The sequence below is a fragment of the Cnephaeus nilssonii genome (assembly GCF_951640355.1).
Source record: "Cnephaeus nilssonii genome assembly, chromosome: X".
Classification (NCBI taxonomy): domain Eukaryota; kingdom Metazoa; phylum Chordata; class Mammalia; order Chiroptera; family Vespertilionidae; genus Cnephaeus; species Cnephaeus nilssonii.
This window is the reverse complement of record NC_137071.1, coordinates 24,168,297-24,195,926: the sequence shown is the minus strand read 5'-3', so window position 1 is coordinate 24,195,926 and position 27,630 is coordinate 24,168,297. Positions and strand designations below refer to the sequence as shown.

General features: G+C 40.2%; 1 protein-coding gene across 1 annotated transcript; it reads right to left on the bottom strand.

Moving 5' to 3' along the window:
* Nucleotides 1–11,250: 11,250 nt before the first annotated feature.
* Nucleotides 11,251–12,246, bottom strand: LOC307096136 (melanoma-associated antigen B16-like; the record flags this gene model as incomplete). The annotated part of the gene is made up of 1 exon (XM_079765681.1): nucleotides 11,251–12,246. The coding sequence occupies one exon, from the start codon at nucleotides 12,244–12,246 to the stop codon at nucleotides 11,251–11,253; it is 996 nt and encodes a 331-aa protein (XP_079621807.1).
* Between the last annotated feature and the right edge of the window lie 15,384 nt (nucleotides 12,247–27,630).

Here is a 27,630-nt window from a genome sequence, read left to right as displayed (position 1 = left end):
TGGGAGTCTGTACTTATTTACAATACATTTCTACCCTTTTCATCTACCATCTTTTGTCTGTGGCTTCATTCTTCAGATCCATCTGGACAAGAACTCGGGAAAGAAACCACCCTTGCATCCTGCTCAGGAAAAACCATTAGACTCACTAGCATAAGAACAAGCCTTGGGAAGTTAGAGAGAATGCCAGACAGATTTAGCTAAATCCAGAGGTTATGTATTTGGATTTCAACAAAAAATGAGACCTTGGAGACATCTCTAGGTTGTAGAGTCCTGGGACATCAGAGCTTATCTGGCCCTTGGAAAGATGTATTTATATTCCAAAAGGTTAAAGTGAGAACTCAGGGATTTTTCCATCCCATCTCCATAGAACGAAATTAGCAGGGGAAGAAAAGGTAGTTGCCTCCTGCTCCTGTATATAAGCAGAAAAAATTAATTTTTCTCCATTGCTCTCCTATTATAACAACTTCAAAGTTTTTGAGCATAGCACATTTGACATGATCTTCATCATATCACCTCAGGAGTAAAAATCAAGATCTGACAATGTGGTCAATATTTGCATTAAGTTAATTTACATTTTAAGTGAATGATAAATCTATGTCTGATCTAGAATATACCATGTGAGGATTCAGGATAAAATTAAGAAAGATGATTATTAAAAGAATAATACTGAGCTTTATTCTCATTTTATGTGTGTGTGTGTGTGTGTGTGTGTACATGACTGAGCAGTTCTGAAAAGTGATGCATGTTGACCGATTATTAAGGAAGTTCTTTGTGACATTGTATTTAACATGGACATACAAGTGAGTGCCTTTATGGCATGCATTGTATAAACATTTTTTGAGAGTCTTTGTTACTTTACTCCTTTGTATTATTGCTTTGTTCATACATTTTTAAAAATATATATTTTATTTATTTTTTTTACAGAGAGGAAGGGAGAGGGATAGAGAGTTAGAAACATCGATGAGAGAGAAACATTGATCAGCTGCTTCTCACACATACTGGGGATGTACCCGCAACCAAGGTACATGCCCTTGACCGGAATCGAACCCGGGACCCTTCAGTCCGCAGGCCGACACTCTACCCACTGAAACAAACAGGTTAGGGCTGTTCATACATTTTAAATGTCTGAGTTGAAAAAGAATTTTCATGGGATATTACTATAGTAGAAATTAAAATATGACTCTGTATAAATCCACCACATTAAAAATATGTAGAAGTATGTACATCCAAGTGTGCATAATGAGAAAGTAGTCCTAGTGAGAGGACCAGGTTTCATAGTTGGGAGAATGAAGGTTGAGTACTTTATTAATATTACCTATGCTCTAAAAAATAATATTTCAAAAGCAAAGTGGCATTTATATAGATGTTGTATTATCATTTTTATTTTAGTAGCAGTAAATGTTTTTTAAAAAGTTTGTTTTTAAATTAAGTATATACACGTATGTGATGATCTCAATAGTAATAGCATATTTCATTGTGTTTGGCCTTCTTTTTATAATTCTATTTGGCCTTTCACATGAAGTCCATAAGAGCAATCTTTAAAATATTTTTTTTTTTTGCTTATGCTTTTTTGAGCCCCGTCTTTGTTCTTGTGGGGGAATTTGGTGATATAAAAAAAAATGGTTCCTGCCTTTGAAGTAATATGCAAATTAACAGGGAGACATGCAGAAGACAAGAGAATTCAGAAAAGGAAAGATATAGCAGAAGGTAAAGGGGGGATAAATGGTGCTGGAAGGAGACTTGACTTGGGGTGGTGAGCACACAATATAACATACAGATGATGCATTATAGAATTGTACACTGAAACCTATATAATTTTATTAATTAATGTCAACCCAATAAATTCAATAAATAAAAAAAGGAAAAGATCAATGGGCTTTAAATTTATCAACTAAAGACTGTGATGAAGCAGAAATTATTTGGGTTCTTAAAATATGTTTTGAATTTGGACTAGAAGTGGAGAGAAAAATGTTTGCTAGGAGGCAATGGAATGAATAGAACATAGAGTATGAACAAATGATATATACATTTAGGAAATTGTGTGACTAGATTGTTGTAGTGGAAGTTTGAGATTAAAAAATTAGACAGTCATATAGTTGAGGTATTGGGTAACAGCATAAAAAGTTAGGAGCTTGTTATGTGGGCATTATGGGAATAAAGACATTTACTCTTTCAACAAATGGAATGAATTAAAATGAGAGGTACTAGAGACAAAAAGCACAGACCAATCAAAATGTTCTTCCAGCCCTAACCAGTTTGGATCAGTGGATAGAGCATCAGCCTGCAGACTGAAAGGTCCCAGGTTCGATTCCAGTCAAGGGCATGTACCTGGATTGCGGGCACATCCCCAGTGGGAGGTGTGCAGGAGGCAGCTGATCGATGTTTCTCTCTCATCGATGTTTCTGACTCTCTATCCCTCTCCCTTCCTCGCTGTAAAAAATCAATAAAATATCTTAAAAAAAAAAGTTCTTCCAAATGTTGAAGAAGGAAACTATTAAAAATCTCTACTGAGATCACTGTGCTGAGGACTTAAAGTAAGAGCTTATGTAGGAGAGATCCTGAGGTTTGCCAGACCTAGTGACCAGCCACAAAAATAGGGCTCAGGAAAAGGACTGGATTTGCCAGTTTTTGATCTAGAGAGATTGAGAATGACAGTGACAAAATAGGATTTGATAGAAAGTAGTCACATATACTTGCCAGAGAAAAGATGGTTTGTAAATACTTTTCTCCTTGTAATATAAGCATGTTAAAGTCGCTTTGTACTAGGACTGTTATTTACATTCTTTCATATTGGTATATTTGTGAAGACAAACTATATCAACTATAAATAAAGCTATTTGGAAGAATCGTAATGTTACAATTCCCTTCAATGCAACAAATTATTGACCCTTCTCTGTGAATGGATAAAATCTGCAAGGTGTAGAGATATGGTTAAACTACACTCATGACTTCAAAAGACCTTTCAGATTAATAGTGACAAGTACATAAAACAGGAGTGATGCAGCACAGACAGCTAATGCTACAATCAACACAGAAACAATGTGCTATAGGACTCAAAGTCTCTAGAGGACACTGATAAAGGAACCAGGAAAAACTACATGGGACAGTGTTTAAGATAGCCCTTGAAAGTTTGGTAGGAGTTCATAAGAAGCTAAAAATAACTGTTTAAAAATATAATTCAGCATACGTCGTTCTCTCCTTTTTTTAAAAAAATATATATTTTTATTGATGTTGGATATGCCTATTACCTTGATTGTGGTGACAGTAGCACAGAGGTTGCATATGTAAAAGCTCATCAAATTATGCACATTAACTATGTGCAGTTCTTTGTACATCAATTATACCTCAATAAAGCTCAAAAAATGTTTCTTTCACTCTTCTAAACTTTTCACGTAGAAGGCACTTGTGAATTTGAGGTTAGGGAAAAAATAGCTAAAACCCTTCTTAAGTGCTTAACTTCATGTGTATTTGATGTGCGAGAGTATCCATACCTGTATCAGCACAGTGGTAAGAAAGTACAATGAAAGAGCTTCCTATTCTTGGGGAAGTGTGTAGGAAAACTCTCATATATGGAGACAAAAAGCATGAGCATCAGGATTGAATTTGGGTCACAGATGTCAGTAGCCTAGTTACAAAGAAGAAACATATAAACTAAGAGGCTATGCAGATTAATTAAAATATATTAAAAGAATTGAAACAGTACAGGAATCATTGCATTACTTCAAAAAAAGTTAGTACTAAGTGACAAAGACACTGAAATGTGACACAGCAAACAGTATATTGAGATGAATCACAAGATCTTAGCCTAAGTGCTAAAAAACTAATTAGAAACATGAATTAAGAGTGTTCTAAAAATAACACTGACCTCAGACCTTCAAAGATCCCATAAAAGACATCAGAGAGAATATATGCACCATAAATAATTATTAAAAGGACTAAAACACTATTTCTACTTTAAATAAATATGTAATTAAGTAAATGTACAATGACAAGTTGACAAACTATCATATTTTTCGGTAAAAGATTACAAGGTATTCAAGCATCCTCTACTCCACTATTGATACCCTGCAAATTATTCTTCATTTCAGTTAGTGATATGCTTTATTTCTGACTGGTCCTTTTACATGTCATTGATGTTCTCACTAATTTCCTTGAAATTCTCACTAAGTCTCTTGAAGCTCTCATTAAGATCCATGAGCATCCTTATAACCATTGTTTTGAACTCTATCTAGAATTTTGCTTACTTCCATTTCCTTTTGTTCTTTTTCTGGAGCTTTCTTCTGTTCTTTCATTTGTGACATGTTTCTTTGTCTTACATTTTGACTGCTTCCCTGTTTTTGTTTTTTATGTATTAGGTAGAGCTGCTATGTCTTCTGGAATTGGTAGAGTGGCCTAGTGTAGTAGGTGTCCTGTAGGGCCTAGTGGCTCAGCCTCCTCAGTTACTTGAGCTAAGCATTTTAGGTGTGCCTCTGTGTGGGCTGTTTGCACTGTCTTGTTGTATTTGAGCCTTAATTGCTGTTGGCATCACTAGGAGGAATTGACCTCCTGGCCAACTGGCTGTGAGGACTATCTGCAACTACAGTGGAAGAACTGCTGTTCTGGAGATACCCCTATCGAGCAGGACCTGCTTCAATGTGACTTTGGTGCTCACTGAGTCTTCCCCTTGAGTGTGTTGAACTTGGATGTCTAGAGTTGTAGTCTGGAGTAGTCTAAAGCTGTCCACTAGGTGCACTGGCTCTGTGGCCCCACGGGAGGTGCAAAGTCAGCCATTGCCTGTGCCCTGCCTGGGACCACCCATCAGGAGCTACAGAGCCATCTGCAGATGTCTGCTACTTGTTTTGGGCTTAGAAGTGCCCAGAAGAGCCCAAGCTGTGAAACAAGGCAGGCTGCTGCTAGTGCTGGGCCTGAGGCCTCTTACTGAGAGGAATGGGACATGCTGACTCTAGCAGCTGCTTGTTTGAGAGGTTTTAGGAAGGTCTGAAGTCTGAGCCTGGATAGGCCATTCATATGGAAAAGCCACTTCCAACAGCTTGGGTGGGGCTGCAAATTGGGTGGGGCGGGATCTCTGGGAATCAGGGTGGAGCAAACAGTGTGAGCCAGGCTGATGGAAACTCAGATATGGCACCTTCCAGTCAGCTCTGGGATAGGGGGAGGTCTCAGCATAGGAACAATGACCTCTGCCAGCACTTTTGTCTGGGAGAAAGCCAGCCCCGAGTTCTTGCCCTGGTGCCAGACAATCCACTTCCTCCCCTTATGTCCCTGGATCCCCTCAAGTCACTGCCTCAGTGCTGGAGCTCAGAGGGAGCAAGTCCCAGTAGGTCTGTGTGCTGTCCTGGGACTCCAGCAGCCTCCATGTCACTCAGCCACAATCCTCACTGGTTTTTACAGCCCAAAGTTACAGAGACTTCTCTTCCCTGCTCTGAAACCCTGTGCTGAGTAGTCTTATATGGGGCTTGGATCCCTTGCTCCTCATGGGAGGCATCCACAGTGTAGATATCCCTCCCAATTTAAAAATACCACACGTGGGTGTAGGACCAGCCCATTCCGCACCTCTGCCCCTCCTACCAGTCTCGACGTATTTTCTTTTTTACTTCTCTAGTTATAGGACTTCCATTCCGCTAAATTTCAGGCAGTTCTGAATAATGGTTGTTTCTGTATCTTGTTTGTTATTTTGATGTGGTTGTGGGAGGCGGCAAGTAGCAATGTTTACCTACCCCACCACCTTGGTTCTCCCAAACCATTCAGTCTTAAGTGCCCTTCCATGTGCTTCTTTAATTCCCGTGTTGTAGTACCTACACTGCCATCTTTACCAAAATGCTCTATTTTTTTTTAATTTTTAAACAAAATTTACATAGAAGCCCAACAATTAAAATAAAAATATCTCTTACAAAAGAGAAGTAGAGACTCCATTTTTTGTCTCCTTCTCTTGAGCAGTTTCTCTTTTCCCCATCCAGCTCTCTCACTACTACTCCATGAAATACTAGTTTGGTGAAATAGATGTATTCAATGTCTTTGTGTCATTAGACGTAATGAGATTTAATTCATCCCTTAAAGTTTCAGGGGTGGTTATGGGAATTCCAGGGCTATCAACTAATAATGGTTCACATTGAATCTACTATGATTTTCAAAATTTCCTTCCTAACAATAACAATTAGTATTTTAAATCATGTTGCAGATAAATATGAGAATTAAAATGATCTGATACCTTAATGGGCACTAGAAATAAAGTAGTTAATTAAAAGAAAAATTTGGCCCCATTATAAATGATATTTATAAGTTTTTTTTTTAACAGCCTGTGATGTTTGGAAGCTGAAACATTATCTTAAAGTTGGGGATGCTCACAATAGGACGGTATATGATACTCCTGCATTGGACACTTCACAACCCCATCACCCCCAGTCAGTTCAAAAAGGAAGAGTACAATTTCCACAGGTTCTGCAAATCTCTGCACCATTGCTTAACCTCTCCCCTAAGCAGTAGAACAGTGATCATACTCAGAAGATACCCACTCTCTGGTGTACCATAAACTTGGAAAACATGAGAAGCAATCTGTAATGGGGACACCATCTGCATTATTTCAGAAGACATGTCCACATTTAGCCCTTTATCTGAACATTAACTAAGGAAATTAGTAGTAGGGTATCCCACTTTAAATTTCCTCCTTGCAGTTATATGCCATCTTCCACTGCTCATTGGTACTTCTGGTCTGTCTCAACTATCACCACTCATTAACATTCATGTAGCCCATAACTCAGTGGAGAGTCTCCAGTGTATACTGAGGACAAAATACCCATTGCCAGCAGGAATCAAGGCAGACCCCACCCTGATACACTGGCAAAAGACTACTAGAGTCGTCAAAACGTAGCTTCTCCAGACTCGACCAGTAACATTACTGGATGATGCAGGAGAGACAGTACAGTTGGCCTAACAGTAGGTGGGGGAATTCCCTGAGATGATGGGTATTTCAAGTAGATTTCCTCACTCAGATAACCATACAGTTTCTAGCTGTTAGCAGTGATTCAGAGATTTCCCAAACCTGTTCATCTGAGTTGTCCTGGACTCACCATCCAGATTCCCCACTTTCATTTCTTCTGTTCCTTTCTCCATTCAACACTGAACTCTGGATTCAGAACTTTGACTACCAGCCTGCTCTTGATTCTCTGTACTTGGATTTACATGTGATCTCTCTCACAGATCCTGGACATTTCTCTTTCCCCAAATTCTCATACCTCACTAAGTATAAATGTCCTATCTGGTCCCATTCCCTGTAAAGTGGTCATTTTGATGAAATATTTGCTTCCCAAATTAAGCACTTTTGACTTTTAAAATGATATATGAGAATGTTTATGATATTTACACACATTAATTTGTGAAAATATGAATTGGAGGAATATTTTTGGGATACAATTTTGGCAATATTTATAAAAATTCACAGTCTTCACACACTCTCACTTTAACCCAATTTCTACCTTGCTATTGAAAGAGTTAGCTAGCTAGTTTAATTAGGCAGGTTTAGAAAGTTTTAGGAATGAAAGGGGTCTATTGGAGAGGAATACATAATGATGACTTGAAGACACCAGGGTGTTTATTTTACTTGTACAGAGTAGAGAAATGGAATAGGTAAATAAAAATATATCTGGCCCGTGCAATTAAGACAGCCATAAACCAAGGGAATCTCGGGCCTGAGCAATTAAAGTGACCATAAGTTAGGCCAAAAGTAGCCCTGGATTGAGCCTGCAACCCAGGCATATGCGCTGACCAGGACTTGAACCCATGAGTAGCTGGGAGGGCCATAAGATAAGGCTTTCTCTGCCAACACAACTGGAAGAGCTATAAGATAAATCAAAAGTGACTTCAACCAACAAGATAAAAGGAAGAGAAGGTGGGGGACACCATGCGGGCTTTGAGCTTTGCAAACTAATTCTATGTAGCAAAATAATCAATAAGAAGGGCTCAGGTTCAGACAAAGAACTGCAGCCTATTTAATGCCTCAAGACAAAGCAGCAGTCACCCTTCTCGGGGACTCCTCTGTCTGTCCAGGAGGGACAGTCGTAGGCTTAGAATTTAGAATTAGGTAATGTCTGCTTGCAATAAAGTTTCTGTACTTTTCACCTATCACCTTTTGTCCGTGGCTTCATTCTTCGAAACCATCAAGATAAGAACTTGGGAAATAAATCACCTTTGCATTCCAGTTCAATTTTCATGTTTCACTATCATAATGAACAGTAGACTTTAGGCCAATAAGTCATGTTAAAAATATATTTTTTTAATTGATTTGAGAGAGGGTGAGGGAGATATAGAAACATCAATGATGACCGAGAATTATCAATTGGCTACCTCCTGCATGCCCCTATTATGGATTGAGCCTGCAACTCAGGCATGTGCCCTGACCAGGAATTGAACCCATGACCTTCTGGTTCATAGGTTGACACTCACCCACTGAGCCATGCTAGCCAGGAAAAAAAATATTTCAGTTTTCTAAGTCATGGCAACAAATGGGAAACAAATTATGTGCTCATCAGGATATGATTAAAATAATCATGGCACATACATGCTATGGGAGCAGTTACAAAAGTGAAGTAAGTATATCTATGTGTTGTCATAGAAAGATCCTGTATTCATGTTAAGTGGAAAATATATATGGCAGAATATGTATATCACTACCCATTATGTTTTCAAGTTACAATATATATTTTATAATATAATTATGTATGGGAAAGCCTAGAATTAAATTTAAAATACTAGATTAATTGTGGCAATCTCTGAGAATGTGGCTGAATTATGAAGGAATACTGTAAAGGTGGAGATTGTGATCTATGTTTTTCAAATTTTTGCAGTAATAATGTATGCACTATCAGCTTTGTTGCTTCTGCTGTAATTGTTTCTCAAGTACTCTTTTTTTTTTGTTAATCCTCACACGAGAATATTTTTCCATTGATTTTTATTTAGAGAGAGTGGAAGGGATGGGGAGAGACAGAGAGAAACATCAATCTGAGAGAGAAACATGGATTGGTTGCCTCCTGCAAACGCCCTGACCAGGGCTGAGGATAAAGCCTGCAATCGAGGTATGTGCCCTTGACCTGAATTGAACCTGGGACCCTTCAGTCCACGGGTGGACACTCTATCCATGGAGGCAAACTGACTAGGGCCTCAAGTACTTTTAATTTATAATACTCAATATACCAAAGTGGAATATTCTGAGTGACATTCTGAACGTCTACATGCAAAAGAGCTGGACCTGGACAAAAATGCCAGCCCCTAGGCATAGTTAGCTTTCTGGTAAATGAAGCCCACAGACAATGCCCAAATTGTACTTGATTATCATTTTTACCTTTCTTCTTTACCTCTGATTTTAGCACTTTGGATTAGAAGTCCCTTTTTATCCCAAGAGGCATTATGGAGTAGTGAGAAATGAATTGAGAGACAGAAGGTGGGCCTCAGGATGGAGGACTGGAATAGAGTGAGCTCTGGAAGAATTCAGACCTCGGCTCTAACACTAACCAGACCTGCGAACTCCAGCACATTTCCAAGTTTTGTGACTCTTAGGCTCTTCATCTGAAGAATAAGTCTGATAAGTCCTTTCTCAATTTACTGTTAGAAAGAATGTACTGTATGTAAAGCACCTGGTATAGTTCCTGGCACACCTTAGGTTTTTGATAAAGGGTAGTTGTTATTACTGTGATGATTTTGAGCACTGACCCTACCACCCTTACCTAGGTGATTTTAAAAAATCCAGTAAGACTCAGAAAGCATGAAGTACTACAGAACATGGGATATCAGATCTACCAAAATACTGCTTAGCAAGTAAAGCGCAGTAGATTATATATATATATATCTTAAGTTGTATTCTTTAATAATGGGGAAGGAAAGTTCTTCTCTAGCTGGTGCAACTCCAAATTCCTAATATTTCTGACAAGGACAAACTCCTGACCTTCCTATTTTCTGTTCCATTCAAACCACCCCTATTTTGATTAATTTTACACTCATTGAAATTATAAGCATTTCTTTGACTATGCCAAATTATATAAAAAATAACATTTAAAATATCCTTAAATGGAGCTGTCTCTGGCTCTCAGCCCGAGACAACAAATGCTAACAAAGTGGTTTCTGGGTATCTCATCTCAGGAAAGTATTAATGTTCTCTCTCAAAAACTCTGAAAGCGATGTGCATAAAAATAAAAAGATTGTAATGGAAGAGAGGCCAGACCACAGAACAACTTTCATTCCTTCCCCAGTGGATATTTCTATTTTTAAACCATGACCCAAAAGTTATGTGTGAAGAACAATTTTCCCTCCAGGTTTTCAAGTCTCAACTCTGCAACCTACCCTCTGTAGGTCTGATCAGTGATCACCAAACCCTCAAACGTTTCCTGCCCTACATCTAAAATCTACCTTAAGATTATGAAATCGAAGCATTCAACTGAAGAAATTGAAGCATTCCCCACACCCCAATTTCCTTGACTCGGGGTATTTATGCTTGACAGTATCAAATAAAACAACTCCACTCACCTGTTATCTCCTTCTTTCACTTGACCTCTAGGTATTAGAAGGTATCTCAACACTATTATTATAGAATTGCTGATTCTGTAAGTAGAAATTATAAGGGCAAGTCCTAGGCCTTATTTATCCTAGAAATTCCAGGGCTAAAGTGGTGATTTCCAAACAGCAAAAGTTCAATAAAGTATGGGGAATAATAGAAAGAGTGAGCACAAGATATAATTTATTGAGATTTATTTCTTATGCATACACAAACAAGTTAACCAAATTCAACCATATATAATTTTCTTTTATAAAGATAAAATGTATAAGGAGTAAATTGACAATCTTTTACTCCTGCTCTAGTTATTGAACCCAAGTATCTTAAAACAGATTTCCTTCACATTTCTAGTAAATGTCTATAGCAATGCGATGTTATCTTATTGCAGGTGACAACAGATGGATGGTTTCATATTTTAACAAAAGCTCTTACTAAGAAACCTTCTTAGAGCATTAAATGTGTGACCATTATCATTCATAAACTTGGAGATTTTGAAGCTACTAAAACCAATATTTGAATAATACATGTCAACAAATAATAAAATTTCAAGCTACACTTATAAAAGAGGAACACTGGCATATATAGTGTGTTCCTTTCAGCTCCACCACAGACCTAAATTCTATGAACACAAACTGCCTCTTCAAACAATGCATGAGGAAACTATCCCTGACTTCCCTAAGGTGTGGGAGGAGCTGCCAGGCTTGGCCTTAGAACTAGCAATGGCTACGGAAGTCGATAGCTATGGCCAACATTTTTTCTCTGGCTCTCTCTTCTTCATCTTTCAATGCTTCCTCATACTGAGATGGGAAACAACGTGGGATAGTCCCATGAACCTTCGCCAGAAACTCTAGGACTTTCATCTTGGTAGTTTCAGCATGGGCTCTTGGGCCCCACAGAAACTCAAACTGTGCAGGATCACTGTTGGCCACCTTCTGGTACTTTAGGTATTCCTCCTCCACGAAATATTTGGTGATGAGCTTCCTGGGCTCCCCAAAGATATAGTGCTTCTTCCCAGAATATAACCCCATCACACTCAGAACATCCCAGATGTCCTGTTCGGTGGCTCGGTTGCCCTTCATGAAGATTGCACCCAGGATAAGTATCAGGATGCCAGTCTTAGGCACACCGACTTCACAATGCAGCATCCCATCATAGGTGAGGCCCATTTTGATGAAGATGGCATAGAAGTGGTTGATGGGATCAACTTCCTTCACATCAAGGCCAAAGATTATCTCCATGCGTACAGATGCTCTCAGGAAGACCTCAATGAAGTGGACTTCATACTCTTTGCTGACAATCTTCAACATATCTTCTTTGGTTATTAACTCTTTCAATTGATACTTGAGCAGGAGGAAATTCACCAATGAAGCCACATTTTCATCTAGAGCATCTATGGGCACATTCTTGGGGTCTGGATCTGCCTCTAAGATACTATCCTCCTCCTCTGCGCTATTGGAGCCCTCATCATATTTGCTTGATGAGGAGACTGTGGTGACAATTGAGGAAGAACAGAAACTCTGAGCACTCTCAGAGGTACTGGGGATATCAGCATCAGGAGCCTCCTTCAGATTGTCAGGCATTGCAGGATAGGAGAGACAGGCCTCCTCCAGAGCCTTGGACTCCTGTGCAACCTCCAGGCCCTGGGTCTCACTGTGGGTCTGAAAGAGTTGATCAGGTGAGCATTGTGGATTCTTCTGAGGAAAAGCCATGAGGACACTTGTGGGTGGTGGTAATCACCAGGAGTGTGAACAGTAAGACAATGGGGAATCACTCCCTAAGGGAAAAAAGGAAGATGTGAATGGCCTCAGATGCTAATCTCAACTAGGGTGGCTCTGATAAAAGCCACCTCCAATGGTCCTCTTCTTACAACAGTGCTACAGGGCCTCACAGAGTACCTGACCTCCTGGATGCTGTGTCCCCCAGACACATGAAAGGCAAATACTCAATGCTCCTCAGGGTACAACAAGGCAAGCCAGGCTGAGAATTCTCAGGGATAACAGTAGGCAGGTGTGGCTGAGCTCTGTAGAGCCATTTGTGTTCTGAGGAGTATGGTCCCTTCAAGTCTTCACTCAGGTTCATTAACAAGGCATTTCCTAGGAACTGTCAGTCATCTCCCTCATGCTATATATACTGTCCCCCTAAGACCAAGTCACATACCCTTTCAGTCATTACTCTGTATCTCCCTAAGGAATCTGTACTGCTTGTTAACTCTATCTAAAGCTGATCTCAACCTGGCCCTTTCAGACCAAAACTGTCAGGGAGAGACTAAGAGCAATACAGTCATAGTAGGGGACTTTAATACCCTACTAACACCACTGGACAAATCCTCTAAACAAAAAAAATCAGCAAATAAAGATCAATCCTAAATGACTCACTAGATCAGATGGAATTAATTGACATCTTCAGAACATTTCACCACAAAGCTGCAGAATACACATTCTTAAGTGCACATGGGTCATTTTCAAAGATAGACCACATATTGGGACATAGGCAAAGTCTCTTCAAATTCAAGAAGATAGGATTCATATCAAGCATCTTCTCAGATCACAATGGCATAAAATTAGAAATCAACTACAATAAAAACAATGAAAAAAAATCAAACATCTGGAGGCTGTGGTCGAAAGGAGCCACATGCTAACCTGACAAGCTCAGGGGAGGCCTGCATGGCAGTCTTGCAAACTCAGAGACCTAAAATAACCACAAAAGATGGTTTGAAAATTAAATATTTAACTACAAACAGGTTATAGTGGGTAGTCATGTCCTAGGCCGATATTTTCCCTGACAAAGATCAACTTAGATCTTCTTTACTGAGCCCATTTGCCTTTTTGCCTCTAAGTTAGCATATCTTTGAGATGTCTGGTAACTTGTAACTTCCTTTTTACCCCGGACCCCTCAGGGCACAACAAATGGCACCAGGACATTCCCTCATTGTTACTGTTATCAAGTTAATTGTCAACTGTTAATTACGTTAAAGCATCCTGTATCCATCTCTGTAAAAGAAGCATATGTCCATCATTTCACTTTTTACCCTATCCCAGAGGTTTCCCTGCTTTGCTTTATCCCACCTCCTTAATCTATCACCAATGAATTTCATGTAACTCACCTACGTCCCTTTCCTTTGATTGCAATGTATAAATACAGATGTAACCCTCCATTCTCCAGAGCATTATCTCAATTCATTGAGGTTCTGCTTCCCGGCATATATTGACAGTTTAGCTCAAATAAACTCACAAAATTCTTTACAGGTTTCAATGGTTTTTTTTTCGTTAACATTACTTGGTGTAGTCGGCAGGATTCCAAAGAAGCTCACCCAGGACCACCTTTCGTACTCAGACTCGGTGCTAGGATCCAGCAAGGGGCCCATTGAGCCCCACCGGCTCCCCGTCTTACCAGGTGAATTTGGGTGATTTGTCTCTTGGATCCAGGACCTTCCCTTGTTTTGGTAGAGGGTCTGACTTTATTTGAGCTGTATTTTAAAATCCTCGAGGTGGAACTAAGATTAAGGGTTAATAGAACCCAGGTTAAGGCAAGACTGGAAGAAAAAACCGGTGGCTAGTTTTGATTTCGGCTCTTCAATTGGAATTGCTTTCTGAGAGTCTGAGCAAAAACCTTCGCTAAACTTATGAGAGCTGAACTCGTTCAACTCCGAAGATAAAGGGGCACATCCTCCCTCCTGCCCGATTCTCGGGTGTTCTTAGGCAACTAAGAACCTTTGTGGAGGTGTCAGAGGTCATCCCTCACGATGTGAAGGAGCCCCTTAGGGAAATTCCAACTCAACTATAATTAACTGACTGGCTCGTCTGGGGGAGCACCCATAAGGCCTGGTAAGCCAGTGCCCCGAGCCCTTCTGGCTGTTTTAGACAGCCAGGAGAGAAACCGAGGCACGTAAGAGGGTTGAATTGCGACATGAGGGGAGAGAGCCTCATGGAGCTCAACCCATAAGCAGTACACTTTGCAATCCACTACATAACACCCCTAGAAAAATTTGCTCAGACTCTGCCGGTATTCAATAATAATAATAAATTTTAAAACATGGGAAATTGCACCTCTGAGGTTGCTAAACCCCCCAAATCCCAGCCCCCTGTTAACACTCCAGCAGGGTACATGTACAATTCATATGGAATTTCAACTTGCAAGTATCTACAAAAACGGGAAAATGTAACTAAAAATGATACCAACTTGAAATGGCCAAAGTGGGGAACTTTTGACACCCCCAAATTGATTTTTCTGAACGCTCAATTAGAAAAAGCCGGCTCTAAAATTAAATTAAATGAATGGGAAGCTTATCTTGATTGGAAATTAGAGGCTTCTAGGAGAGGATCAGATAAAATATCTTCCCTACAAGAAGTTAATAAGAAAATTTTGGAGACTGTCTCTGAACTAAAGAAGGCCACTGAAGCAAGTAAGTAAGTGCCAAGACCCCATTCCTCCCCCTCTCACTGCTCCTCCACTATACCCTTTGCTCTCTGAGCTTCCTTGTGCAGACTTGCCCTCCACCTCTCTTCTTCCTTCTTCTATATCTCCTCAACTACCATTCCCTGCTGACCTAGGGAAAATTGAGAATACAAACTCAGAGAAAGATAATTCAAGAATTCTAACAGCTCCTTTCCGAGAAAAGCCTGTCTCAGGTAGAGGGGATCCAGCAATTGTATATGTTCCTTGGACTAGAACAGAATTAAGAAACCTAGCTAAAGATTTTCCTGACCCTCTGAAGGACCCTGATGGGTTTGCAAAGGAATTTGGTTTAACTGTTAGAACATATGACCCTGGCTATTCTGACCTGTTCCAATTAATACACCTACTGGTTTCTGAGAGCAAGGCAACAGAATGGCTAAATAAGGTTCACTGGCATACTCCTGTAGATGAGTTTTTAAAACAGAGACAGACAGAGTAAAATGCAGGGAATTGGCCCATCGGCTTTATCAAGCGATACCTGAAATTTTTCCTCAGAGAATGGACTGGACCAAGATCCAGCAATGTAAAAGAAAGCCTGATGAACCAGTGCTTGATTTCTTTGAACGTTTTGAACAGACTTTCAAACGATATTCAGGTCTGTCGCCAGACAGTTTCAAGGATCATCAAAATGATCCCTTACTAAATTTGGCATTTTTGGAAGGACTAGATGAAGAACTTGTAACTCTGATCAAACAACATAAATTAAACTGGCAGACTACCCATGCTGATGAACTGGCTATTCTGGCTGATCAGCTATCTAAAACTATCCAAAAGAGAGAAAAAGATAAAGTTACCCAAATTATGAACTTACAGCTTCAACAATTAAGCAACCAAGCCAGTTCTACTCCGAAGTCTTTTAGAAAAGGAGAGAAAGGAGTCTGTTTTTACTGCAAAAAGCCAGGCCACCATAAGAAAGACTATAGAAAACTGAAATGGGATTTGCAAAGAGAAAACAGACAGAAGCAAACATAGGGCTGCTCCGAGGACTATGAGAGGGTACTTCCCCTTCTCCTTACTAATACTTTAGGAGAAATTGAAATTATCATAAAAGGAGAAGTTACTAAAGCCCTTGTGGATACTGGGGCCACTTTATCTGTTCTTAACCCTACCCATTTAAGTTTTCCTCTTCCTCGGAGCAAAGCTTCAGTACAAATGGTAGGGGTATCTAACCAACCAATGACTATTTTTAAGTCAGAACCTGTCCCCTTTCAACTAGGGGATGTTACGGGGCAACATATATTCTTACTGGTCAAATCGGCCCCAATTCACCTGATAGGGAGAGATTTTCTTGAAACCCATGATGCTCATATATCTTTTTCCTGAAAAGGTGAAATGTATTTAGAACTAAACGAATCGGATACTGAACCAATTGGGAAAATAATGATTTTAAAGGAACTTTCACCAGAGGAAAATGATCTTGAAACTGAACGTTTGTTGCAAGAAGTTCCAATGCAACTTTGGGCCCTTTCCAGTACAGATATTGGCAATATTGAGTCAGCCACTCCTATTAAAATAACTATTGATAGTACTTTGCCTTTACCTAATATTCGCCAATATCCTCTAAGACCTGATGGAATTAAGCCCATTATTCAAGATTACTTAAAAAGAGGACTTATAATTCCATGTACAAGTCCCTGTAATTCTCCTATATTTCCAGTACAGGAACCAAATGGGAAAGGGTGGAGATTTGTGCAGGATCTCAGAGCTATAAATAGGATAGTTATTCCCCGACATCCTGTGGTTCCAAATCCACATACTTTATTATCAACTATTCCTGAGGACTGCCAATATTTTTCAGTAATAGATTTATGTAGTGCTTTTTTCAGCATTCCAGTAGAAAAGGACAGTCAATATCTCTTTGCTTTCACTTGGGAAGATCGACAATTTACTTGGACTGTGATGCCCCAAGCATATACAGAAAGTCCCAGCTATTTCTCCCAGATATTAAAAGCTGATCTAAATGATGTTAAATTTCCTAGAGATTCCACTCTAATTCAGTATGTGGATGATTTACTTGTATGCTCTAGGACATTACTAGACTCTCAAAAGGACACAATTTACCTACTGCAACAGCTAGCTATAAAGGGACATAAGGTCTCAAAGGATAAGCTTCAATTTTGCTTACCTCAAGTAAAATACCTTGGCCATTTCATATCAAAGGATGGACTACTGCTTAACCCGGAAAATCTTAGAGGAATCCTATCTTTCCCTCTTCCAAAAACAAAAAAGCAGCTTAGAGGATTCCTGGGCTTGACCGGATATTGTAGAAATTGGGTTCCAAACTTTTCATTGATAGCCCAGCCTCTCTATGCCCTGTTAAAGTCAGATACACCTGATCCAATTCAGTGGAACCCTGAAGGGAAGCAAGCTGTTGAGACTCTAAAGGAGGTACTGTCTAAAGCTCCTGCTCTGGGGCATCCAAACTATAAACTTGCCTTCTTCCTTTTCACATATGAAAGTAAGGGCAATGCTTTAGGAGTTCTAACTCAGAAAAACGGAGACCACCATAGACCTATAGGCTATTATAGTCAGCAACTAGATTCAGTGGCAAAACGGCTCCCTCCTTGCTTGAGGGCCATCTCAGCTACAGCCTTGCTATGTAAACAGACAGAAGAGATAGTCATGGGCTCTCCTTTAACTATATATGTTCCTCATTCTGTTGAATCCTTGCTGAACTCTCATCACACGCAACACTTCTCTGTCAGTCGACTGGCTTCTTATGAAGTACTCCTGCTCTCTGCACCTAATATTACTTTAACTCGGTGTAATCACCTTAACCCTGCCACATTGTTACCCTCTTTACAGGATGGAGACACCCACAATTGTGTTTTACTTACTGACCACCTTCTTGCTCCTAGGAATGATTTAAAGGACACTCCTATTGATAATGCTGACTTAATTTGGTTCACAGATGGATCCTACCTAAAGGATGAACAAGGACATTTCCGAGCTGGATATGCCATAACTTTCATGGTGGATATAATTGAAAGTTCTTATCTGCCTGGAATCAGATCTGCCCAGCAAGCTGAACTCATTGCTTTGACTCGGGCTTGTCAACTGGCCAAAGGTCAGGTAGCCAATCTCTACACTGATAGTCGCTATGCATTTGATGTAGCTCATGACTTTGGAATGTTATGGAAGCAGCGAGGCTTCTTAACTTCCTCTGGGCAGCCCATAAAAAATGGAAAACTGGTTGCAGATTTTTAGATGCCATACAGCAATCTAAACAATTGGCAATTATAAAAATCCCAGAGCATTCTAAAGCCACCACCATTGAAGCAAAAGGAAATCATTATGCTGATGCTGCAGCTAAGCAGGCAGCATTGAACAGTCAAGTTATCCAGACCCGAGAATGTTCTTTACTTCCTATTAAATCAATAAAAGATTATCTTTTACAGTTTCAACACACAGCCACGGAAGACGAAAAGAGAATATGGCAACAAAAAAGGGGAACTTTTGACCTAGACAGACAGATATGGCTTGGACCCAATCAGAAACCTATTTTACCTGTAGGGGCCCAATTCCCTGTACTTCAACATGTATATGAGCTAACACATTGGAGTCCTGAAAAGATGATTTCATGGAGTAAACAATATTACTGGAAACCTTCTCCTACAGTAGCTCATAAAGTGTACAGCAAATGCTCTATCTATCCAAAATATAAGCCAGGAAAACCACTCCATGAATCCAAAGGACATTTCCCACTTCCTTTGGGCCCATTTGAAATATGGCAATTGGATTTTATCCAAATGCCATCATTTCAAGGTTACAAATATATATTAGTCATGATTTGTATGTTTTCTCACTGGGTTGAGGCATTCCCTTGCAGGAGAGCAATAGCCTTAACAGTTGGTAAATTGTTACTAGAAAAAATAATTCCTAATTGGAGAATTCCCTCTGAGTTACATAGTGACCAAGGGATTCATTTCACTGGGCAAATAATGAAATCCATCTGTAACATTTGGCCTATACTACAGCATTTCCATTGTGCCTATCACCCCCAGTCTTCTGGACTGGTGGAACATACCAAAGGTATAATAAAAACTCAACTAGCCAAAATTTCAGAAGCTTTTAATCTCCCCTGGACAAAAGCTCTCCCTATAGTACTCCTCAACCTGAGATCTCCTTTTGGTAAACATAAGCTTTCTCCTTATGAAATAGTCACTGGTCGCCCTATGCACCTGGATGAAGGGGCATATGAACCAACTTTACTAAAAGGAGACATTTTACATTATTGTCAAGGACTTATTAACCAACTTAAAGAAATTGATAAATTGGTAACAGATTCATTTCACAGTGCGCTCCCGGGAGACGAAGATTTCAAAGATCATGGCTTACAACCAGGAGATTTGGTGTATTGGAAAAGACACCAAATAAAAGATTCTCTCCAACCTCGTTGGAGGGGACCTTACCAGGTATTACTAACTAACCCATGTGCAGCTAAACTTAAAGGAGTTAGCTCATGGATTCACATTTCTCATTTAAAAAAGGCACCTGACTGTTAACGGAGGTCTACTCCCATCTCTGACACCCATCTCCATCTGCAGCGGAGATCAAAGACTTTTCAAGGACAAGGAACAGCTGAGACCTCTCGAGGACGAGAAGTCGCTGACCACAGAGGCAGACAGCTATCCCAAGACAACATCAACAAGGCCTGTATGCTCACACACTGATACTGCTTGAACCTTGTTTTTATATCATCTGATTGTTATTGATTGAATGTATATAAAATGATTTTCATATTATTATTATCCTTATGGTTCCCTGGTGGAAACAATATCTGCCTCCCCAGATATCCTCCCTTATTAGATATGAAAAATTTAACTTGGATACCTGCTAATCTTTCCCACCTACTACACAATGATTTTCTGATTATCAGGTATGATCATGAAATTAATGCTTTATTGGACACACATTTGTCTTCTACTATTAATATAAGCTTTGGTACATTTTTTCTGGCTATATCTACTATAAAGGACCCACCTTAAGCAAATACCTCCAAGAACACCTCCATGATAATTCCACTGGTAGAATTATATATGGATCTAACCTGGATGAATATTGTATAGCTATAGAGATGGATGATGAAAAGCTAAGAAAAACACCTGGATATGATGGCAAAAGGCTTGCAGCAGCCTGTCCTATCTGTCATAGCATATCTTGTCCTCAGACTCACCAGCCATGTTCTTGTGGCTGGATGTCTGTGAAGCAAGAAAGAAATCAATGGGTCCCCATTTCAGAAATTACTGGCATTACTTGGTGGGTAGATATGTCTATAACTACCCCACCATCCTTGCGTCCTGGATGCTTGTGGGAAGCCCTATGGAATACTCAAACTCTAGCTCATTTGGGGGTCACCTCCACCCATTTAACTATGGCATGGGAAACTCAACATTTTTGCTCCCAAGCCATAGCTACCCAATGGCAACAACATTCCTAGTGGATCCAACAGCACTGGCCCCTTAAAAGAAGAAAAAGGGGGATACTTGGAGGAGTAGGGGCTGGCCTTGGTATTCTGGGACAAGCTGAACTTGCAGCTAATGAAGAACGTCATTCATTAGAAAAATATTCTTTATCTCAAATAGGTCATATAGAGGGAATTCTGTTTTAGGAAGAAGGAAAAGGGTGGGAAGCAGCATGGAAAGACAATAAAGCCTTAGTTTCATGGATGGAACAGACTCAACAGAATATAAAAACTCATGCACAAACCCAACAATGGGAACGTGCCTGTACCCTAACTCAACAGGGCCTATTATCTATGTTAATACAAATGGAATCTGAAGTGGCTATGAAATAATGGCCAACTATAATGGCTGCAGAAGCCCAGGCCAAACACTTATGGGACTCATATGGTTCTCCAGGAATTTGGAAAATTTTGGATGGGAAATGCGATCTACAACCTTGTGTCTTAAAAGCCCAGGTGCCTCAGTTAAATCCTAGGCTTAAATTCCCAGTAGTTCAACTGGCCGGCATAGGGACCATCCTAAATAATACTAGAATACTTCCAATGAGAAGTAGATGGGCCATATTTAAAAATAATAAACAATGGGAACCCATCTCACTGTCTGACTGTGAAAGTCAGAAAGGTGAATGGTTATGCCCCCAATCCATGTGGAATACTGAATTCACCCAGTCCTGGCCTATTGTATCTACCCTCACGAATAACAATATATGGTATATGGGAAAAGGGGCGTTTTTGCTGGGAAGGGTTAAAAAACTCTTCTGTTATACTAAGCGATTTTTACTGTAATAACACCAAGTTTACTTTAAATAATACTGGAATATGGTGTAATACTGAAATTACAGGCAGAATAACTGCCTGAGGTTCATAAAACCTATGATAATATTCATACTGAAAAACCAATGTAGAAAAAAGAATTGAAAGGGGAAAAGATGGCGACCGGCAGGAAGGTAGGGAGAGAGAGAGTGTGAGTGAGGAACCCATAGAGGAGAGTGTAGACGTGTGTGGTGTGTGTGTGTGTATGAGCTAGGGTCAGTTAGATTCTGCAGGTCTTCCAAGGGGCTGCCTAACCGGGCAGTCCTAGACGGCGGAGCCCCGTGCACAAAGCGGACACTTCTTGGCGGCTGGTGCGGACATGGAGACCACTCCATCTTGAGAAACAGAGCTGCCTGAGACTTGGATCCTGGCTTCAGACACAAACCAGGACCCTGCAGCCACTGGGGACAGAGAACTGCTATCACAGCTTCAGACCAACAAACAACAAGAATCCAGACTTCCCGGCAGATTTCCGTGAGTCAAAGAGCCTATCCCCCTCCCCGCAGGCACGCGCGGATAGCGCCATAGTAACTGATAGACCCGCCCCTCGCCCAAGCTGCAGAGCTTTGCACAGGGACGCGCTCCCCCTTAGGGAATTTGGCGCGGGACAGAAGCAGCTCCCCTTCGGGGAAATCTGATAGTGCGCACAGAGGGCTCCCCTTCGGGGAATTTGGGGGAATTTGGCTTGCGGGTCACAGCTCCCCTTCAGGGAATCTTAGAGCAAGCACAGAGGGGCTCCCCTTTGGGGAATTTGGGGCGCAGGATGGACTCCGCCCCCCTTCAGGGAATCTGGGAGAGTGCACGGAGGTAGCTCACCTTCAGGAATTTGAGAGTGTGCGAAGCCCTAGCCGGTTTGGCTCAGTAGAGAGAGGACACACAGGACACAGCTCCACTTCAGGGAATTTGGCACGCCGGACACAGCTGCCTGGGATCCCTGACTCACAGCGCATTCACACTAAGAGCCAGTGACCCCAATTGTTGGTGCATGCACACACAGGGACCCTGATTCTCAACAAGAAACCGCACAAGGCAACAGAGACTCTGACACTCGATTCTTGGTGCAGACACAGGGAAACTCTGACTCCTGGAACATGCTAAGGATCTCATTTTCGGCACATACCAACAGTGTGGTGCAGACAGGGCCCCTGATTCTAAGTGTGCACACGAGACCACACGGAACACTGGGGACACTGAACCTGGGCAAGTCTGGTTCCCACCAACCAAAGGCAGCCACACGTCCTAGTGTCAGAGCACTTCAGTGAAACTCAGGTGGAGCAAAGTCCCCACAGCACACAGCCCAGGTCCACGCAAACGGAAGCTTGAGCTTTCTGGTGATAGCCAGAATGGGGACACGAAATAACTCACAGAGGAAAGAAAATGTGGAGTCGCCAAAAAAGGAAATTAGTGAAACTGAAGCTTGCAACATGACCGAAAAGGAGTTCAGAGTAATGGTCGTGGAATTTATACATAGGATGGATGAGAAAATCAACAACTTATACAAAAATCAGGAAGAAATGAAAAGTGATATAGCTACAATCAAAAACACCATGGAAAGTTTCAACAGTAGACAACAAGAAGCAGAGGACCGAATTAGTGAGTTAGAAGACCAGGTACAGAAACAAGCTCAATCTGAACAGCAATTGGAGAAAAAAATTAAAAAGCAGGAGGAAAGCCTAAGGGAGCTTCGGGACAACATGAAACGAAGTAACATGCATATAATAGGGCTGCCAGAAGGACAAGAAGAGCAGCAGGGATTAGAAAATCTATTTGAAGAAATGATGACAGAAAACTTCCCAGATGTGGGTGTGGACGAAAGGAGCCACATGCTAACCTGACAAGTTCAGGGGAGGCCTGCATGGCAGTCTTGCAAACTCAGAGACCTGGAATAACCACAAAGGATGGTTTGAAAATTAAATATTTAACTACAAAGAGGTTATAGTGGGTAGTCATGTCCTAGTCCTATAACTTCCCTGACAAAGATCAACTTAGATCTTCTTTACTGAGCCCATTTGCCTTTTTGCCTCTAAGATAACATATCTGTGAGATGTCTGGGTAACTTGTAACTTCCTTTTTACCCCGGACCCCTCAGGGCACAACAAATGACACCGGGACATTCCCTCATTGTTATTGTTATCAAGTTAATTGTCAACTGTTAATTACGTTAAAGTATCCTGTATCCATCTCTGTACGAGAAGCACATGTCCATCATTTCACTTTTCACCCTATCCCAGAGGTTTCCCCGCTTTGCTTTGTCCCACCTCCCTAATCTATCACCAATGGATTTCATGTAACTCACCTACGTCCCTTTCCTTTGATTTCAATGTATAAATATAGATGTAACCCTGCATTCTCCGGAGCATTATCTCAATTCATTGAGGTTCTGCTTCCCGGCATATGTCGACAGTTTGGCTCAAATAAACTCACTAAAATTCTTTACAGGTTTCAATGTTTGTTTGTTTTTTCGTTAAAATGGGAAAGATAAAAGTTACGCAAGCACAGAGAGTCCCAAGCAGGATCAACCCCAAAAGACCCACACCAAGACATGTCATAATTTCAATGGCAAATATAAATGATAAAGAGAGAATCTTAAAGGCGGCAAGAGAGAGACAGAGAGTTACCTACAAAGGAACACCCATCAGATTGTCAAATGATTACTCAACAGAAACACAACAAGCTAGAAGAGTATGGAAGGAGGTATACAAAGTGTTGCAAAGCAAAGGACTGAATCCAAGAATACTATATCCAGCAAGACTATCAATCAAAATTGAAGGGGAAATCAGGAGCTTCGCAGACAAAAAAAAAAGGCTCAGGGAGTTTATCACCACCAAACCAGCAATGCAAGAAATGCTAAAGGGAATACTGTAAAAAGAAGAAATAAACAGGTAAGAAGGAATACAGACACAAAAATAGATATGACTACAAACAAATACCTTTCAGTAATAACTTTAAATGTAAACAGACTAAATGCTCCAATCAAAAGACATCGAGTGGCTAAATGGATAAAAAAACATGACCCATATATATGCTGTCTACAAGAGACCCACCTCAGAACAAGAGACTCACACAGATTGAAAGTGAAGAGATGGAAAAATATCTTTCAAGTAAATGGGAATGAAAAAACAGCTGGGGTAGCAATGCTTATATCTGACAAAATAGACCTCAAAGTAAATGCCATAACAAGAGATAAGGAAGGCCACTTCATAATATTAAAGGGAGAAATCCAACAAGAAGAAATAATTCTGGTAAGCATATACGCACCCAATATAGGAGCACCCAAATACATAAAAAACTCCTGGAGGATATCAAGGGAGAGATTAATAGCAATACAATCATAGTAGGAGACTTTAATACCCCACTATCACCATTGGACAAATCCTCTAAACAAAAAATCAGCAAAGAAACATCAATCCTAAATGATTCACTAGACCAGATGGAATTAATTGACACCTTCAGAACATTTCACCCCAAAGCCACAGAATATACATTCTTCTCAAGTGCACATGGGTCATTTTCAAAGATAGACCACATGCTGGGTCACAGGCAAAGTCTCTTCAAATTCAAGAAGATAGAAATTATATCAAGCATCTTCTCAGATCACAGTGGCATAAAACTGGAAATCAACTAAAATAAATACAATCCAAAGAAATCAAACACATGGAGACTAAACAGCTTGCTATTCAACAAGGAATGGGTCACCAGAGAGATCAAGGAAGAAATAAAAAACATCATGGCAACAAATGACAATGAAAACACAATAATCCAAAATCTATGGGACACAGCGAAAGCAGTCTTGAGAGGGAAGTTCATAGCTCTACAAGCCTATTGCAAAAAACAAGAAACAATGGTAATAAATTACCTAACCCTACAACTCAAAGAGCTAGAAAAAGAGCAGCAAGAAAAGCCCAGTGTAACCAGAAGGAAGGAAATAACAAAGATCAGAGCGGAGATAAATGACATAGAGACCAAAGAAACAATACAAAAGATCAACAAAACCAAGAGCTGGTTCTTTGAAAGGATAAACAAGATTGATGGACCTCTAGCCAGGCTCACCAAGAAGCAAAGAGAGAGGACCCAAATAAATAAAATCAGAAATGAAAGAGGTGAAATAACAATAGACCCCGCTGAGATACAAAGGATTGTTACTAAATACTACGAACAACTCTATTCCAACAAACTGGACAACCTGGAGGAAATGGACATATTCCTAGAAAAATATAACCTTCCAAAAATCAATCAAGAAGAATCTAAACAGCTCAATAGGCCAATAACTATGGACGAAATTGAAGCAGTCATCAAAAAGCTTCCAGCAAACAAAAGCCCGGGGCCTGATGGCTTCACAGGAGAGTTTTACCAAACATTCAAGGAAGAACTAAAACCTATCCTCCTCAGACTATTCCAAAAAATTCAAGAGGAAGGAACACTTCCAAACTCCTTCTATGAAGCCAGCATCACCCTAATACCAAAACCAGATAAAGACAACACAATGAAAGAGAATTACAGACCAATATCCCTTATGAACATAGATGCCAAAATCCTCAACAAAATTCTAGCAAATCGGCTCCAGCAGTGCCAGAAACAAATCAGTTTCACTAAAAGAGAGATGTTGACAGGAAGCCAGGAAGGCTGGTCAACAACCTTAATTGCTCTAACTACTCACCCTTTAGTTGAGATATTGTTAGCTGAAGCAGCTTCCACCTTGGTTTGTCCCATTAAGTTTGTTATTTCCTGCCTATGGGCTACATGTATATTTCTGTTTATCTTGACTAAGATGTTTTCCCCAAAGCCTCAATAAAAGGGATGGCAGAGCCAGAGCAGTCGTCAGTTCTCCCACTAGAGGTGGACTACCGCCTGGCCCCCCATTTCGCCAAATTGAATTTCTTCAAGTCTCCATTCATTTGTGTGCGGCCCTTCTCCAGAACTCGAACCCTGAACCGGAACCCTGGACCACGCGGGACGTGGAAAGGGATTCTTACATTCTGGCGCCTACCGAGGGACTTCTGGAGGAGAAGGTATTTTTCGCCTAAGAGCGAAGGAAGGAAAAAGTACACCGAGGAAAGGTGTGGAAAATTCACCGGAAAAAGGTGAGGGAAGTTCACCGCACACAAAAGCCCACAGTCAGCTGCAGAGTCTCGAACTAAGTAGGGTGGGAACTTCTTTTTCAGCCAGGCTAATGGGGAAGAATTAGGTTATAAATATAAAGTAAACTTTATTATAGACTTTTGGTTTGCATGCTTAAAGAATGTGGTTTTTTGTTCAAGTTAAAATCTTAGTTTGTATTTGGAATTTAAAATCTGTAATAAGAAATGAAACTCCACTGTTGAAGCCGCCTCTGGTGCCGAGAAATTCAAAGGTGGCAAGAGAGGGCAAGGCTATCTGCTCTCCTGCAATGAGATTACTTAAGGTTTCATTTAAAAATTATAAAAGAATTCGCAGAGAGATGCAAGTCTTGGCCAAACTGGGTGTTAGTTATTACTTTGGAAAGTGAAAAAGAAAGAAAAAATTTGAGATCTGTCTTTATCTTTTAAGCATGAAAAGAAATTAGGCCAGATCTGTTGCTGATGCTTCCCCCGAAGTAAGTAGGATGTGGGGAAAGGGAGACACTTGGAGATCCTATATGGAAGCCCACTCTCCCAGTATGCTAAGAAATGTGGTAATTTACATTTGAATAAACCAAACCTGGTTTTCCAGAGCCACTGGCAAATGAAAAGTAAAGTTTAAATTTGCCTCATAAAAAACCTAGAGGACAGAATTGAAGCTCTTAATTGATTAGGTCTTGTATTTATTCTTAGAAATATAAAGTGTTATTGTGTTATTAATCTAGGACATGCTAAAAATATTTGACTTGCCAGCTTTAAAAGTTCAAAGTGCAAATTAAATTGGGAGAAAATATAGTTGTGGTAATTAAATGCCTAAAATTATAAGAACTTATTTTTGAGAAAATAAAAATGTTGTGTTTTCTCTAATAATTAGGAATTAAAAATAAGTTGCTTATTATTGGTCTAATTAAAAAAGAGGATTAATTCTGTGATCCCAACCAAAATTTTTCTATGCAAAAACTGGTTTAAAATCTAATTGATATCTTAAGATAATTATAAAACATATTATAATCTTTAAATCATATATATATATATATATATATATATATATATATATATATATATATATATACTAGAGGCCCGGTGCACGAAATTCGTGCACGGAGGTCCCTCAGCCCAACCTGCACCCTCTACAATCCAGGAGCTCTCAGGGTTGTCCTACTGATGGCTTAGGCCCACTCCCCATGGTTCTCTGCTCTCTGCAGGGCCTGGAGGTTTCCCTGCAGCCATGGAGATGAAGTCCCCATGCCCTGCTGTCTACTCTC